Here is an 18,217-nt window from a genome sequence, read left to right on the forward strand (position 1 = left end):
ATACTGCCTACAGGAAAATTAAAGAGACCTTTGGAGAGAAGAGCTCAGATGGCAACCCAGTTCTAAGCAAAGAAGGGAAGGCAGAAAGGTGGAAGGAGTATATCGAGGGTTTATACAGGGGCGATGTACTTGAGGACAATATTATGGAAATGGAAGAGGATGTAGATGAAGATGAAATGGGAGATAAGATACTGCGTGAAGAGTTTGACAGAGCACTGACAGACGTGAGTCGAAACAAGGCCCCGGGAGTAGACAACATTCCATTAGAACTACTGATGGCCTTGGGAGAGCCAGTCATGACAAAACTCTACCATCTGGTGAGCAAGATGTATGAGACAGGCGAAATACCCACAGACTTCAAGAAGAATATAATAATTCCAATCCCAAAGAAAGCAGGTGTTGACAGATGTGAAAATTATCGAACTAACAGTTTAATAAGTCACAGCTGCAAAATACTAACGCGAATTCTTTACAGACGAATGGAAAAACTAGTAGAAGCGGACCTCGGGGAAGATCAGTTTGGATTCCGTAGAAATGTTGGAACACATGAGGCAATACTAACCTTACGACTTATCTTAGAAGAAAGATTAAGAAAAGGCAAACCTACGTTTCTAGCATTTGTAGACTTAGAGAAAGCTTTTGACAACGTTAACTGGAATACTCTCTTTCAAATTCTGAAGGTGGCAGGGGTAAAATACAGGGAGCGAAAGACTATTTACAATTTGTACAGAAACCAGATGGCAGTTATAAGAGTCGAGGGGCATGAAAGGGAAGCAGTGGTTGGGAAAGGAGTGAGACAGGGTTGTAGCCTCTCCCCGATGTTATTCAATCTGTATATTGAGCAAGCAGTAAAGGAAACAAAAGAAAAATTCGGAGTAGGTATTAAAATTCATGGAGAAGAAGTAAAAACTATGAGGTTCGCCGATGACATTGTAATTCTGTCAGAGACAGCAAAGGACTTGGAAGAGCAGTTGAATGGAATGGACAGTGTCTTGAAAGGAGGATATAAGATGAACATCAACAAAAGCAAAACGAGGATAATGGAATCTAGTCAAATTAAATCGGGTGATGCTGAGGGGATTAGATTAGGTAATGAGACACTTAAAGTAGTAAAGGAGTTTTGCTATTTAGGGAGTAAAATAACTGATGATGGTCGATGTAGAGAGGATATAAAATGTAGACTAGCAATGGCAAGGAAATCGTTTCTGAAGAAGAGAAATTTGTTAACATCGAGTATAGATTTAATTGTCAGGAAGTCGTTTCTGAAAGTATTTGTATGGAGTGTAGCCATGTATGGAAGTGAAACATGGACGATAACCAGTTTGGACAAGAAGAGAATAGAAGCTTTCGAAATGTGGTGCTACAGAAGAATGCTGAAGATAAGATGGGTAGATCACGTAACTAATGAGGAGGTATTGAATAGGATTGGGGAGAAGAGAAGTTTGTGGCACAACTTGACTAGAAGAAGGGATCGGTTGGTAGGACATGTTTTGAGGCATCAAGGGATCACAAATTTAGCATTGGAGGGCAGCGTGGAGGGTAAAAATCGTAGAGGGAGACCAAGAGATCAATACACTAAGCAGATTCAGAAGGATGTAGGTTGCAGTAGGTACTGGGAGATGAAGCAGCTTGCACAGGATAGAGTAGCATGGAGAGCTGCATCAAACCAGTCTCAGGACTGAAGACCACAACAACAACAACATGACTGAAGACTAACGCTGTGTTGCTTCAATCGCAGTGAATAAGAGAGCCCTTCTCTGTGACACCATGGATGGCATGTAACTGTCATTTACACTGGAGTATCAGGCCGTGCAAGGGTCCTAGCTGTATCTTGCTGCGTCAAAGCAAAACACAGAATTTCTTATTTGTCCACCAACCAAAGCCGTACCGAGGTGATCCTACGCCCTTGACAGAAGTGCCAAAGCAGCGTCTCCCCCTTCCCTCCCACCGGAAACTTCCTGCGACTTTTTCTATACAACAATAGGAAATTTAGAATTTGTAAGATGAGATTAATAAAGAAACGGGTATAATTGAAAAATATTAGTTAAATGAGCTATGGAATAAGTTACAGATTGCACAGACTTCCTGAAAGAATTGAGAGTAAAACAAAATCTATGTTTTACTGTTTGTGATAACTACTGTACATCGATTTGATCATCATGTATAATGAAGAACAGATTTTATTGCTCCTATTAAATTATTAACAATGTATGAATCAGTAATAAGAAATAAATGAAGAAAGGCTATAAATAAAGTGCTGAGAACAGAGTTCTTTCCAAGAATTGTGTTATTATAGTTTTACTTTACATCTCCTTGCTTTGAGTGCAGCAATCTCGTTGGTAATGTCATTGAAACCAAGTTTAGCGGCTGTGTCGTATTTGTCGACAAGACAGCTGAATTTGACGGTCTGCTTCAAATATACGAGGGATATTCGGAAAGTAAGTTCCGATCGGTCAATAAATGAAAACCACTGTGAAAATCTAATAAAGCTTTGCACATATGTGTTCTACAGCGTCTGTAGAATGCCTATCGGTTGCATCACTTCGCTCTTTTCAGTTCTGGGCGCATGGTAAGCACATAAAGATGCGTAGAAAATAGTGTCTCCCGCCAAGTATGAGGTCCTGGTGAGAGATTTCACCTGATGTTATGCAGCCCACATTACGAAACTGTCATACGGTTCCTACTTCGTGACAATCCTCGGTAGCAATCCGCAGGGGCAATGAAAATGCGCTTGCAGCGTTTCATCACCCACACTACAGCCGGTAATTGGCTCACTCTGTGTTTCATCTCTTCTCACATTAACTACTGGCTATGAAGACAACATTTTCACATAGACAAAGAGCTACAGATGAGCGTAGAGAATTCGTCGGAAGCACAGGCGGCTGCCTTCCTATGACGAGGGTACTGGAAAGTTGGAAGAATGCTACGACAAATGTCTAAGTCGGAGTGGTGACTGTGTAGAGCAAAGGATAAAAGTTGTAGTAACTGTTGCAAATAAAATATTTCTCATTTTCGAAGTGGTTTCCATTTCGCGATCAATCGGAACTTACTTTTCGGATAGCCCTAGTACTCAACCATAAGTAGTTTTCTTTCATCTTTACTTTGCCGACACTACATTTAATTTTTCACCTGTCATAAACATACGCAAATCTGTTTCGATGTTTGAATAAGCATCTAATAACCCATTCAAGAAAAGAATAACTATATCCTAACTGGAGTTTGTATCAGCACTTATCATCAGGACTTTCTATTAAAATCTGAAAGCAGCTCTACTTCACGGGTATTTCTGTTATATTTGACATCAAAATCTGCTGCATATTTTTCAAAATAAGATACAGAGGTCTAATTTAACGTTTTCCTGACATAAACATTTCTGACTTACGTGTTATTGCCATATGTGCTATAGACACCATCTAACTTTTCAGGAATGTTTATAACGATTGATTTCCTTTATTTATCTTAAGGAAAGAGTCGTCAGTATTCTGATGGTACTTATGATTAAATTTTCTGGCAGATTAAAACTTTGCGCCGGACCAAGACTCGAACTTGGAACCTTTACATTTGGCGGGCGGGTGCTCTACCAACTGAGCTACCCAAGCACGAATCACGACCCGTCCTCACAGCTTTACTTCCGCGAGCACCCGGTCTCCTCTTCCAAACTTCAGAGAAACTCTCCTGCGAACCTTGCAGAACTAGCACTTCTGGAAGAAAGCCCCGAGTTTGAATCTCGGTCCGGCGCACAGTTTTAATTTGCCACGAAGTTTCATATCAGCGCACACTCCGCTTCAGAGTGAAAGTTTCATTCTTGATACATTTATACTGTTCATCATGATTGCCCCTCCTGTGCCGATCACGTACCGTAAGAGAAACTTTTGCAACCAACGATCTCAGCTTATGTCGTATGTATGCAGCCTCTCCCTACAGTTTTTGCTCTTACCGCTCCATGTAGTACGACGTAAGTTATCCCCTGATGTGTTAACACGTGACCTATGAAATATCGGTAGTTGAAGTGGCCAATAAACACAATCAGACATCTTCAAAAAGGTAACGCATTAGTAAGTTTAATTACAATATGTACACTTAATAATGAGAATACACATAACTTGTGGTACTGAGTTATATAAGAGTAATGAATTTGATAGTAACAAATATTGTTAAATACTTATATGGATATGGTGTCTGTTCTTTCGGACAAGGATAGAATATGGGTCTCGCGTGAGGCGTACGCGAGATAGTCCTTGCAGTCGCGATATCCTCTGTGCCCTCGGTGGCTCAGATGGATAGAGCGTCTGCCATGTAAGCAAGAGATCCCGGGTTCGAGTCCCGATCGGGCACACATTTTCACCTGTCCCCGTTGATATATATCAACGCCCGTTAGCAGGTGAACGTATTATATAATTCTAATATTCTTTAATGTTAATGCAATCTGATAAGACTCTGACACAGAGTAAAGTTCAAAAAAAATGGTTCAAATGGCTCTGAGCACTATGGGACTCAACTTCTGAGGTCATCAGTCCCCTAGATTTTAGAACTACATAAACCTAATTAACCTAAGGACATCACACACATCCATGCCCGAGGCAGGATTCGAACTTGCGACCGTAGTGGTCTCGCGGTTCCAGACTGTAGCGCCTAGAACCGCAAGCCACTCCGGCCAGCGTGAAGTTCAGTAGTATCGATCTACATGGATGTATTGTCTTTGCAGACTTCCGTACTAGGGCTGATATGTCTGTATAAACGTTGAATCTGGAGCGAAGGTGAGAGTGCGGCTGCTTAAAACGACTTGGCAACCAGTCAGAGTTGTGGGCAATGAGATCATGTCAGCTTAGCGTCCTCTGGTTGCATGTATGCCTGGCGCCCCGCCCCCTCCCACCCCCACCCCCACCCCCACCCCATCAGAGACAGCGAGCAATGGAAGAGGTATCTCTCCTGGTGGCTAGTTGGAGGGAGGCTTAAAAGTTCCGTCTCCTACATAGCTGCGAGCGGTGCCGAGTGCACTCGATGAAGATGAGGTCGATACTGCAGTCCATCAACCTGTCACTTCTCATAATCAGTATTTTCCACATAACCGTACCTTATCGATCTTTCTTTCCCAATTTTTCAGCAGTCCATGATTCACTTCTACACTACTCTGCACTCCAGACATTCGAGGGGCGTTCGATAAGTAATGCAACACTTTTCTTCCGAAAGCAGGTTGGTTTCATTCAAGATTCCAATACATCATATAATTTCCCACTCTTTAAGATACAAAACCCTATTTGCAACATAATCTCCGTTCAATGGGAGGGCCTGTATGCTTGCATGGTACCATTCTGCTGGTCGGCGTCGGAGCTAATGTCATACTGTATCACCAACCTCCCCATCAACCACGTACTGGTTCCCGGGGAGTCGGAAGATGCAAGGTTCGGGCTGTGGGATGAGGAATGAAGTTTTGGGAACTCCTCTGGGGCGCGCAGACTCGTCTGGGGCCTTGCGATGTCGTGGAGAAGGAGAAGTCCGTTTGCATATTTGTGGTCACGAACACGCTGAAGTCGTTTCTTTAATTTCCTGAGGGTACCACAGTACACTTCAGAGTTGGTCATTCCACCAAGAAGGAGGACATCAAACAGAATAACCCTTTCAAAGTCCCAGAAGGCCATCGCCAAGACAATACCGGCTGAGGGTACGGCTTTGTACCTTTTCTTCAGTAGAGAGATGGTGTGGAGCCACTCCATGGATTGCCGTTTTGTTTCCGATTCGAAGTGATGAACCCATGTTTCACGGCTAGACAAAAAGCTGTCACGATCAGCCTCGTAACGTGCAAGAAATTTCGCACAGATGGTCCTTCGTTGCTATCTATGGTCTTCTGCGAGGCAGTGAGGCGCGCAGCGTAGACATACCTTTGAGAACCTCAACTGGTAGACGAGTGTGTCAGCCCTACCAATAGAAACGTCCAGATCAGCAGCGAAGTGCTTGATTGTGATCTGTCTATCACCTCGAATAAGAGTGTCCGCACATCCCAACACTGCAGGAGTCAGAGCTGGCCGGTACGTAAGAGATCGGTCAGGTTGGCGCGATCTTGGTGCGACGATGACAGACACTTTGGCCAACTCACCGAGCTTTTGTTCACTACCAGGTCTCACAGAAACATTGCAAGCACCTACGAATATTTTCCGTGCTCTGGTTATCAGCTAAAAGAAAATGACAGCACTGTGATTGGTACGCATCTCCGTTACAGACGCTATTTTGAAGGCTACATATAGCGCCGCCAACTATCCAAACTTCATGAAACAATGGGGGCTGATGTATGAATATTCCACGACGTCGCATAACAAATTCCTTATTTCTTTAACCGAAACTGTCCGAGAACAAAAATGTGTTACATTACTTATTGAACGCCCCACGTGCATTTCCAGAAATTTCTTTCTCGCATTAAGGTCTAAGTTTGCTACTATTAGACATCTTTGGCGAGGAAAAACGTCTGTCTGTCTGCTTTTTTACTTCGTTCATCATTCATAATTCTCCATCCAAGGTAGCAGAATTTCTATACTTCCTCGACGAAGTTTGAAATTTTCATTAATCTCATTTCTGCTGCTTCCAGCTTTTTCTTCTACCTTTGATTGGTTGTCAATCCACATTATTTGCTCAGTAGACTGTTCATTCCATGCACCAGGTATTATGATTCTTCCTCACACTGATAGAGGATAGCAGTGTCTTCTTATTATTGACATCTTTTCACCCTGAATTTTAACCTTACTCATAATGTTCTCTCTTTCCTTCATTGCTTCTTCGACAAACAGACTGAATAATTTTGAAGATGAGCATTTCTCTCTCACTGTTAGATCCCTATAGTACCCTCTTGCATCTCGTACATTTTGTATATTACCTACACTATGTGATCAAAAGCATTCAGACATTGGCTGAAAATGACTAACAAGTTTATGGCACCCTCCATCGATAATGCTGGAATTCAATTTAGTGTTGGTCCACCCTTAGCCTTGGGTGACAGCTTCCACTCTCCCAGGCATACGTTCAGTCAGGTGCTGGAAGGTTTCTTGGAGAATGGCAGCTCATTCTTCATGGAGTGCTGCACTGAGGAGAGGTATCGATGTCGGTCGGTGAGGCCTGGCACGAAGTCGGCGTTCCAAAACTTCCCAAAGGTGTTCTGTAGGATTCAGGTCAGGACTTTGTGCAGGCCAGTACATTACAGGTATATTATTGTGTGTAACCACTCCACCACAGGCCGTGAATTATGAACAGCTGCTCGATTGTGTTGAAAGTTGCAACGCCATCACTGAACTGCTCTTCAACGGTGGGAAGCTAGAAGGTGCTTGAAACATCAATGTAGGCCTGTGCTGTGATAGTGCCACTCAAAACAACAAGGGCTGCAAGTCCACTCCGTGAAAAACACGACAACACCATAACACCACTGCCTCCGAGTTTTACTATTGGCACTACACACGCTGGCAAATGACGTTTACCGGGTATTCGCCATACCCATACCCTGCCATCGGATCGCCACATTGTGTGCCGTGATTCGTCACTCCACACAACGTTTTTCTACTGTTCAAGCGCCCAATGTTTACGCTCCTTAAACCAAGCGAGGCATCTTTTGGCATTTAGCGGCGTGGTGTGTGACTTATGAGCAACAGCTCGACCATGAAATCCAAGTTTTCTCACCTCCCGCATAACTGTCAAAGTACTTGTAGTGGATCCTGATGCAGTTTGGAATTCCTGTGTGATGGTCTAGATAGATGTCTGCCTATTACACATTACGACCCTCTTCAACTGTCGGCGGTCTTTGTCAGTCAACAGACGAGGTCGTCCTGTACGCTTTTGTGCTGTACGTATCCCTTCACGTTTCCACTTCACTGCGACATCGGAAACAGTGGATCTAGCCATGTTTAGGAGTGTGGAAATCTCGTGTACAGACCCGTATGACACAAGTGACACCCAATCACTCGACCACGTTCGAAGTCCGTGAGTTCCGCGGAGCGCCCCTTTCGGCTCTCTCATGATATTCAGTGACTACTGAGGTCGCTGATGTGGAATACCTGGCAGTAGGTGACAACACAATGCACCTAATACGAAAAGCGTGTATTTTTGGGAGTGTCCGGATGCTTTTGATAACAGTGTACGTTTCTCTAGGTGTAATCCCGTTTCACTCAGGATTTCGATTACCTTACATCACTTTTCATTGGACACTTTTTCTATATCAACAAAAATTATACATGTGTGTGTGATTTATGTGCCAACTATAGTATCTGATTGCAGGTACACGATGGATATTCCACAGAACGACGCGACTAGCATCATTTCCATGTTGGCACACTGGCTGTGTTACGCCAACTCTGCCGTCAACCCCATCATCTACAACTTCATGAGCGGTGAGTACGCTTTCTCTAACCCATCGCTCTTCCGCTCGTGCGCTCCTCATTGTCAGTGGATGGAAGGGATGCACATCAAACGTTTAGCGGGAATCACAGTAATTTTTCATAGATTAAAGCGCGCTCACATCTCTCGTTTGAAACAACGCAATTTGAGACTAGCTTTACACATAGTTTGCAGTAACTTGACGGCATAAACTTCACCTCCTCTCTGGCACCGAACGAGCAAAGGTAAGATTCTAGACTCGCATTTGGCAGACCTAAGATTTAAATCCCGATTCAGTCATCCAGATTTAGGTTTTCTCTGTTTTTCCCAAACTCGCTTAAGCCATTTGCTGAGATAGTTCCTTGAAAGGAACGTAGCCGATTCCTCTCTCAGTCCTTCCCCAACGCTTTTTTGTGTTCCGTCTGTAGTGAACTCGATCTTGACAGGACATTAAATCCCAATCTTCATTCCTTCTTCCTTAATACACAGGGGCTATACAAGTACATAGTACCACACTGATTTATTTACGTAACTGTGTACACGCTAGCGCCTGCAGCTATCTTTCGACAGGGTCACCATCTAAGGGCAGACTGGAATTCCTGAGACAGCGGTCGTCCCCTTTTTCAAGAAACGTCACAGAACAGATGCAAATAATTATGGAGGTATACGGGCAGGGGTAAAATACAGGGAGCGAAAGGCTATTTACAGTTTGTACAGAAACCAGATGGCAGTTACAAGAGTCGAGGGGCATGAAAGGGAAGCAGTGGTTGGGAAGGGAGTGAGACAGAGTTGTAGCCTACCCCGATGTTATTCAATCTGTATATTGAGCAAGCAGTAAAGGAAACAAAAGAAAAATTCGGAGTTGGAATTTAAATCCATGGAGAAGAAATAAACACTTTGAGGTTCGCCGATGACATTGTAATTCTGTCAGAGACAGCAAAGGACCTGGAAGAGCAGCTGAACGGAATGGACAGTGTCTTGAAAGGAGGATACAAGATGACCATCAACAAAAGCAAAACGAGTATAATGGAATGTAGTCAAATTAAATCGGGTGATGCTGCGGGAATTAGATTAATAAATGAGACGCTTTAAGTAGTAAATGAGTTTTGCTATTTGGGGAGCAAAATAACTGATTATGGTCGAAGTAGAGAGGATATAAAATGTAGACTGGCAATGGCAAGGAAAGCGTTTCTGAAGAACAGAAATTTGTTAACATCGAGTATAGATTTATGTGACAGGAAGTCATTTCTGAAAGTATTTGTATGGAGTGTAGCCATGTATGGAAGTGAAACATGGACGATAAATAGTTTAGACAAGAAGAGAATAGAAGCTTTCGATGTATCACATAACTAATGAGGAGGTATTGAATAGAGTTGGAGAGAAGAGAAATTGATGGCACAACTTGACTAGAAGAAGGGATCGGTTGGTAGGTCATATTCTGAGGCATCAAGGGATCACAAATTTAGTATTGGAGGGCAGCGTGGAGGGTAAAAATCGTAGAGGGAGACCAAGAGATGAATACACTAAGCAGATTCAGAAGGATGCAGGTTGCAGTAGGTACTGGGAGATGAAGAAGCTTGCACAGGATAGAGTAGCATGGAGAGCTGCATCAAACCAGTCTCTGGACTGAAGACCACAACAACAACAACCGCTGACGTCAGTGTGTTGCAGAATTATGGAACATGGCTTATGCTAATGTGCTATGATGTTTATAGAGAACGAAAATAGCCTCTATAAAAACCAACACGGATTCCCAAAACAGAGATGTTTCGAAATCAGCTCGCTCTTTTTGTCTATGAGATCGAGAGCACCGTACACAAAGGTCCGAGCTTGTTTCCGCGTTCCTTGACTTCAGGAAGGCACATCACACAGTTCCGCACTGTCGTTTAGGCAACAAAATACGGGTTTATCGACTATCGAACCACATTTGTGACTGGATTCAAGACTTCCCTGCAGATAGAATTCGATGGGTTGCTCGTAATGGAACAAAATCCACAAAAATTAATTTCAGGAGTATCTCATGGAAGTGTCAAAGGACTTTTACTGTTAAATATATAAGTGATAAAATGCAGTTGTTCCCAACCCCTCAGAAAAGTACGTTTTACCTCTCAGGGGGTAAAGTTTAGTTTTCTGAGGGTTAAAAACAAAACGGTTCAACTGTCTTTCTATCACGAAAGTAAATTGTTTTTTAAAATCATTATTTCGTAGGACGTAATTACTGGTTAGAAAAGCTACCAATAATTAGATTTTCTTTTCATATACTAGCATTAATGTATGACACAGTGTTTCGGGGATAACAGCTTGTGAAAGTAGCGTATGAGCAAGATCTTCCTCGCACAGGCCACCCGCTACACATATACTGTGTACTACGCGATTATGAGTGTTATATTGAGACAAGTACATCACATGCGATATAATATTTCATGAAAATGGTTTCCCAGAGTTATAGGTAGTTCCACAAGAGAACATAAATTATTTTATTATTCACTTCGCAACAATAAACAAACTAATTGTCAGCAAAAAAGTAACTATGGAATGGCTGCTATACTGCTGTACGTTCTACCCACTATTATTATTATTATTATTGTTATTATTATTGGTGGCAGTGTTCAGACAACAAGCACTGGCAGCCTGAAATCTTCCAGTTCGGCCAATTCAGAAGTAACGAGCCCAAGAATCAAGCGATTTACAAACAATCGGCCCAAGTATAGTTCACACATTTTCATTTGTTTGATTTTAAATGGGAGTGTAATGTCGTGGGTGAAGCAAGCGTCGCTAGGGAGAGCAATGGTGGAAAGGAAGCATATTTTGTAAGAAGTTTCTACCATCCATGTTGATATACATCTTTCTTTTCTGAGAAGGAGGCTTAGGTAACTCTCGCAGTGCACTGAGAATTGCTTCATCATTCTATAAAAAAAGATTGTTAGAAATAACTTGTACTAATTATCTCATTGGTTTATTAGTTCGTGATTCAACAATACACTTACATAAACTGTCATCTATCTTTCGTAGTTTTAAAAACAAAATCATTCAAAAATATTTTTTTCGTTCTGATGTTAAATAGATGATAATGTTGATGATGGCAGGGGAGTTTATTGCACTCAATGGTATTTTTATTAGAAAGGCTGACGGCTACTGATTTTTCTTTTTTCTTTCGTCTGTCTTCCGACTGGTTTGGTGCGGCCCACCACAAATTCCCCTCCTGCGTCAATCTCTTCATCTCGGAGCAGCACTTGGACCCCTATGTTGTCAATTATTTGTCGGATTTATTCCAATCTCTGTCTTCCCCTACAGTTTTTACCCTCCACATCCCCATCTAGTACCACAATAAGCGACAAATCACCGGAAACAGTAACTACCGTAAAATACCTAGGAATAATCATTCGGAGCGACCGTAAGTGGGATGACCACGTAAAACGAACTATAGGAAAAGCAGATAATATCAGCTTAGTCTTAAGGAAATGTAATTCAGTCACAAATGAAGTCGATTACACAACCAATTGTTCGACCAGTTCTCGAGTATTGCTCATCAGTCTGGGATCCTCGCTAGGTTGCATCCATCTCACATACGTCTTGCATGATGACCACAACGAGTAAATCTGAGAAATGAGGTCTACTACGGAGATTTACCGACAATTATTGTCCCCGTGCGCAGTTCGCAAATGGAACAAGGAAGGCAAAAGAAGATAGTGGTACCAGAAGTACCTTCTGCCACACATCGTAAGGTGGTTTTGGGAGTATGCAGAGGTTGAACAAAAGTGTGGAAACACCAAAAACAATACCATACCTAATACTGTGTAGGAGACCCAATGGCATTGAAAACAGACCCGTTGGCATTCAAAACAGCCTCTAATACTCTCGGGATGTATAAAAATACGTCCTGTTTGGTTTTCAAGGGAGTCTCATACCACGACGAGGGTGGATAGCGATTACCCTTCTCTGCAAAGTAGGCCACAAAGGCTCAATAACATTGAGACATGGTGACAGAGGTGGGCAGGGGAGATGCGACCGTTCATCCATACTTTACAACCATCACAAACTGAAATGTTACATGAGTATGACCAACTGTAATCATATTAAAATAGTCGAACAAATTATGCATGACATACAATATAACCATTTCGGTAGACCTAGATGAGAGGCAACAATTTGAAATAAAACAGAAGCTAATATTACAATTTGTTTGTTTAAAAAAACGTAAGGGCATCATATCAGAATGTATAACAGATCAGTTTGAAGCAGATGCATGAGGACATCCAGAAAACATCTTAGCATACTGTGCTTAAGGACGTAAAGTTAGGATCACTGGTTGACTAAAACTGATGCCTAGGCAATCGTAATGCTAAAAAGTGGCTGAAAGTATGTCTTCTGTTCTGCTTATTGACTAACGACTATCTCTGCAACATTGTTCACGATGCTATCTAACGACGCACATTTCATGCTGTCAGCATGAGTTTCTCCTCCATAAAAGTAGCATAAACGTATCTTTGTCAAGTTGTTTACGAGGTTCTGACATGTAGTTTTCGCAGTGCATATTTGTTTGTATAGTAACTCTTTGACAGCCTTTCTATGGATAATGCTAGCGCCACCTACTGGTCTTCGTTTACTTCTTTGACAGCTTAATCGCCACAATCAGTTTAGCACTGGTTATCTTCGAATAGACAACGGCACTGTCAAATTATGCCTACCTGAGATGAGATCTATGTTGTTTTCAGTCTATGTGCTCACTTTTGTGAGTTTAATCTAAATATAAGTAATTGTGTCATTATGTACGTATTTGTTATCGTTAATTTTCTTATCCACGTTATTCCACAGCTTTAGTCTCACGATGAAACTTTGAAACACGCAAGGCTTGATAAAGAATTGGGGGTTCAAGCCCTTTATACGAGGATGCTCCAGAAAGTAAGTTCCAATCGGTCACGAAATGGGAACCACAGTGAAAACCAGAAACGTTTTATTTACAACAGTTAGGTACACCTTTCACCTACTTCTCTACACAGTCGCCGCTCCAACTTCGGTTTTTGTCGTAGTGTTGTATCAACGTTCCAATATCCTCGTCTTAGAAATCAGCCGCCTGTGCTTTCGGCTTCTGCACTGGTCTGCAGCTAGTTGTCTGTGGAAAAATTGTGTCTTCCTATCCAGCGGTTCTTGTGAGCAGAGATGAGACTCAGAGGGAGCCAATTACGGGCTGTATTGTGGGTGATCAAACACTTCTTCTCCTCGTAAACGCTGCAGGAGCGTCTTCATTGCTCCTGCAGTGTGCGGCCGAGAACTGGCATGAAGAAGGAACTGCTCGACAGTTGTGTTATGTGGGCTGCATGACACAGGCGAAATCTCTAACCAGGCCGTCATACTTGGCAGGAGACGCTATTCCCTACGCATCTTTACATGCTCGCTGTGCACTCAAAACTGAAAAAAGCGACGCGACGCGATCGACGGGCATACTAGAGACGCTGGCCAACACATCTCTGCAAAGCTTTACCGGATTTTCCCAGTGGTTTTCATTTCGCGTCCGACCGGAACTTACTCTCTGGACAGCACTCCTATATTTCAAGCTTTTACCAATTCTGAATGGTCGCCTGCCTCTACCATGGGTGTATTTCTCCATCAAGTAATGTAACTAAATTCCACCACTATAAATAGGAAACTTTCACTTTAAGGGATTCGTTAAAGATAGCTTTCAGTGGATCAGATGTAGCCCTGCGTAACATTATTTCAGGAAATGTATCCGCAGATTGCAAATACGAGACCACCACAACTATACAATTGACTGGAAACAAATGAAAATTTGTGATGGACCATACTCGAATCCGGATTTCCCGCTTTACGCGAGCGCTCGCCTTAACCGTTTGGCTACCCCAGCACGCTTCACCGAAAAATCCAAACTCTCATACGCCCCAGCGTCTGCTTTCTACAGTACTCGCACTATGATGCGACTCCCGCTCATGGTGAGACTTACTTTGTTTCCTTGTCAGGCTGCCTTGGCTTTGGCATGAAATGCCAGTGCCTGTATTTGACAGTGCTTGTCCAAACAAACATTTCTTCGAACTTCACAGAGACTGTCAAATACAGACTTTGCTCTAATGTACTACTACATAATAATTGGGGACATAGGCTGCAAGTGCTACTCTGAGAGATGAAGAGATGGGCATAGGAGAGGCCGTATCAAACCAGTCAGAAGACTGACGAATCAAAAAAAAAATCCTTAGCGTTTCTATTTCACCGTCACCATTACCAACCGTCGACTTGGATAGCTTGAGAAGAGCTGGAATATCCCTGATGGATTTGATGCTCAGGTGACATCTAGGATTGGTCTACGTTCTAAATCACTGAGCTCTGCTCACCGGCGTGTTCTGATGTTGCTGCTCCGCTACTGAAAACGCAATAGTCCTAGCCTACTTTTATACCTAGCTGATTCGCATCTAAAGACATCTAGTGGCAAATTCTGCATTACATAGGGGTATCCGGATACTGTTTATCAGATTGTGTAATGGATGAAAGGATATGATCAAACAAGGTACTGGGCGGTGTTCATGTTGAGGTTCCATTATGTGACACAAACGAAAAACCAAAGTCTCATGATTCAATAAATGTTCATTCATTTTCGTGTCAGCAAGAAAATAGTGTTTGTCCACTGAAGCAGCACACATGAAATGCAAGTGTTGAAGTGTTGGAGTTATGTGCTGAGTCTCTAGCGAAGAAGTAAGCAGAACCACTGATGTTGTGGAGAATGGGTCACATTTAATTCAATAAACAAAGGCTCGGGAAAGTGTCTGTTTTTAGGCAGCGTCATTACCCTTTAGATGGTAAGGGAGTTCCAATTTATCCAGGAGAATCAAGTGAAAGTCAATTTGTGATGGGTGGGGGGGGGGGGGGGTGGGGGGGGGGGGGAACCTCGACATCTGAGTCAGATAGTAGAATATGCACAATCGAACAAACAGATACCAGCTATTGGTTGTTAGGCTTAGGTGAATCGAAAGATTTTTCGAAATCGAATGGAACTCTGTTCGTGCAACTTTATCTCCGTCAAGAGCATAGCCACGCATAACTGACCGCTACGGTCGCAGGTTCGAATCCTGCCTCGGGCATGGATGTGTGTGATGTCCTTAGGTTGGTTAGATTTAAGTATTTCTGAGTTCTAGGGGACTGATGACCTCAGATGTTAAGTCCCATACTGCTCAGAGCCATTTGAACCATAACTGACGGGAAAAAAACTGAGTATAACTTTGCGGCTTTCTCAGCACCCAACACTTCTATACCGTGGAACCAGAAATGTGGGGACAAGGATTTATATCTACATTTGCAGGATCGGACAAAAATATGGAAACATATCGAGAAATGGATCCTTGAACACAAATGCAGTTGCTAGCCACGCCTGCTGTAGCTGACCATGAACGATACGCCTGTGATGTCCTCAGTAGGTTGCAGTTGCTGATGTATCAGTCGTGGACAGAACAGTATTCTGTACTATAGTTGTGAGTGCATTACGTCGGAGCTAAGAGAATTCGAACGTGGGCAGACTGTTGGCAATCGTATGGTGGGTGTTCCTGTAACCAAGGAAGCCTAAGTGTTTGGTGTTTCAAGAGGCACTGTATCGAAAGATTATACCATATACAGGGAAAGTGGGAAAAAAACACCATCCGCTAAGCCACAACGCGGACGAAAGCGTATGTTGAATGAGCGTAACGGGTAGTCATTGAAGAAGAGTGTGACGAACAATAACGAGACGACAGCTGTAAAAGTAACTGCAGAATTCGCATTCGCCAAACCTGTCATCATCAAAACAGCACGAAGGGAACTCCATAGGCAAGGAACTGGAGGACGAGCTGGAATTCCAAAACCACTCATCAGTGTTGCAAACAACCATAACAGGAAAAGTGGTGCCAAAGCCATAAAACGTGAAATGTGGAGTAACAGAAGAAATTCATTCGGTCGGACGAGTCTCGTTTCACACTGTTTCCAACTCCTGGTCGAGTTTACGTTCCAGGAAGGAGACATGGCGAGGGTTCGTGATGATCTGGCCAGCCATTTCGTGGTATTCCCTGGGCCCCATGGTTACTCCGCAAGTTTGGATTACTGTCAAGGTTTGTGTGGCCATTTTTTTAATGGTACCATGTGTTTCGATGGGGGGGGGGGGGGGGGGTGGCAGCTAGCAGTCAGCCATGACCCTTGCAAATGGTCATTGTTTCAGCATGCAAGTTAAGTCCTGCATGATTTCCCAACAAATGTCCAAGAACCTTGGGTGGGGTCTAGTATCAAAGTGTTCCACAGTAGAAGGGAAGTTCCCTCTAGAGCACTTAAATTTTTCTATGTACAATTAGTCAGCAATGGCCAACTTCAATCCCTTGTCTAATCAACCTAATTATTTGCTAGCAATTTTTTCCTGTAGCTAAGCATTCTCCCTTCCCATGGTAAATCTGCCTATCAAGCGTGGAATTTAGGCCGAGGATTATGCAGACATGGGGCTCAGTTTAACAGTTATTTGATTAAGCACCCATACTTCAATAAATAAAAAAGTAAACCACTTACAATAAAACAAAATTCATATTTCCTTTGCCCGAAAGAACTATACATAGTGCCAAAATAACCTATCGTACAATTATCCTTATAACATTAACAGAACAAATTCGAAAAAAAGTATCACAATCCGAAAGCAGAAAGATAATGAGAATCTGCCCCACAATCAGACTCAATATGACTCCCCCAAGTACTCACGCTCAGGAGTTTTCGTCTCTTTCCCTTCTTCGCAACCTTCAGGGTGTTGAATTTCCCGTCGTATCATCTTTCGATTTGTAGGCGGAATTTGCAGTACTTCCCTAATGAATTATTGACATTGGAAATCGTCACTGGCCAGGTTTGGTGACAGGGGGGCCAACATATTCGATTCTGCTTCGAAAATTCCCTAAATTATCATTTACCTGTGGATGGGCTTCCCATCCCATCATCAGCAGTCAGTCTAGTGTATATAAGCTCCAATTGTTTTCCATGGCGGACCTCGTGTCACAACAAGAGTCGTACTGGCAGCCTCTCAGTCTACAGTGAGTGCCTTAGCAGCTTATACGTCTATTTTCTTAACAAAAGTCTGTGAATGCGTCCAAGTGTCTTTTTTCTGTGTTCCTGAGTCGCCAAGAAGTCTGCAACTTAACAGCAAGGTCTTGAAGTTTCTCGCGCAAGTTTCCCAAGCCTTTGGGAATTTGGTGGCCCACCTCAGCTGTCAGTCAGTTTTCAAGCAGCACGCACCTTCCACTGCGAAGCTCAACAATTGTGCACAACATCTGTCCATTTTTTGTGGCTAGTGATAAATCTCACGGTAACAAGGCACGCCTTAACTAGATCTCTTTCCTCCAGTGTGTTGAGCTGCAAATTACTACGTGGCTTCTTGTCATAGTTTTTTAAGCTTTTTGTACATCAGATTAAGAGTCATAGTAAGGTGCCCTATCTATTGCACCCACTTCCTGTTCATTAAAAAAACATGTATGCACTTCCAAAAGCATAGTACAAATCATTTGCTTGCTTAGCAGTGTTTATAGGGAATACAGTTACCATTTTTACCCAAAATGTGACAAGTTCATACAAGAAAAGTCCTTGACCACTCATAAGTAACCCTGATGTGACATGCATAAAAACTTACAAGGATAAACATGTAAGTAACACGCTAGGAACATAAATTTTTCAGTTATGGTTAAATTACAGAAGAAGAAACACATAACGCATGGGATGGTTTAGAAGCCATGTGAAACATACTGCAAAAGAAATTAAACATCACTTCACACTTATCAAACAAAATAGGATATGTAATGGTGTCAATAAAGATTATAAACTAAACGTATGCATAGAAAAAAACTTGAAATAACGTTGTTACAAC

General features: G+C 42.5%; 1 protein-coding gene across 1 annotated transcript in view; it reads left to right on the top strand.

Annotated features, from left to right (window-relative positions):
• The window catches only part of LOC124803191 (orexin receptor type 2-like), a 151,738-nt gene that overhangs the window by 93,420 nt on the left and 40,101 nt on the right, over positions 1–18,217 (top strand). The window contains exon 6 of the mRNA XM_047264374.1: positions 8,254–8,417. Within this exon, the coding sequence (XP_047120330.1) occupies positions 8,254–8,417 (164 nt within the window). The remainder of the gene's footprint in view (positions 1–8,253; positions 8,418–18,217) is intronic.

The sequence above is a fragment of the Schistocerca piceifrons genome, chromosome 6 (assembly GCF_021461385.2).
Source record: "Schistocerca piceifrons isolate TAMUIC-IGC-003096 chromosome 6, iqSchPice1.1, whole genome shotgun sequence".
NCBI classification, from domain to species: Eukaryota; Metazoa; Arthropoda; class Insecta; order Orthoptera; family Acrididae; genus Schistocerca; species Schistocerca piceifrons.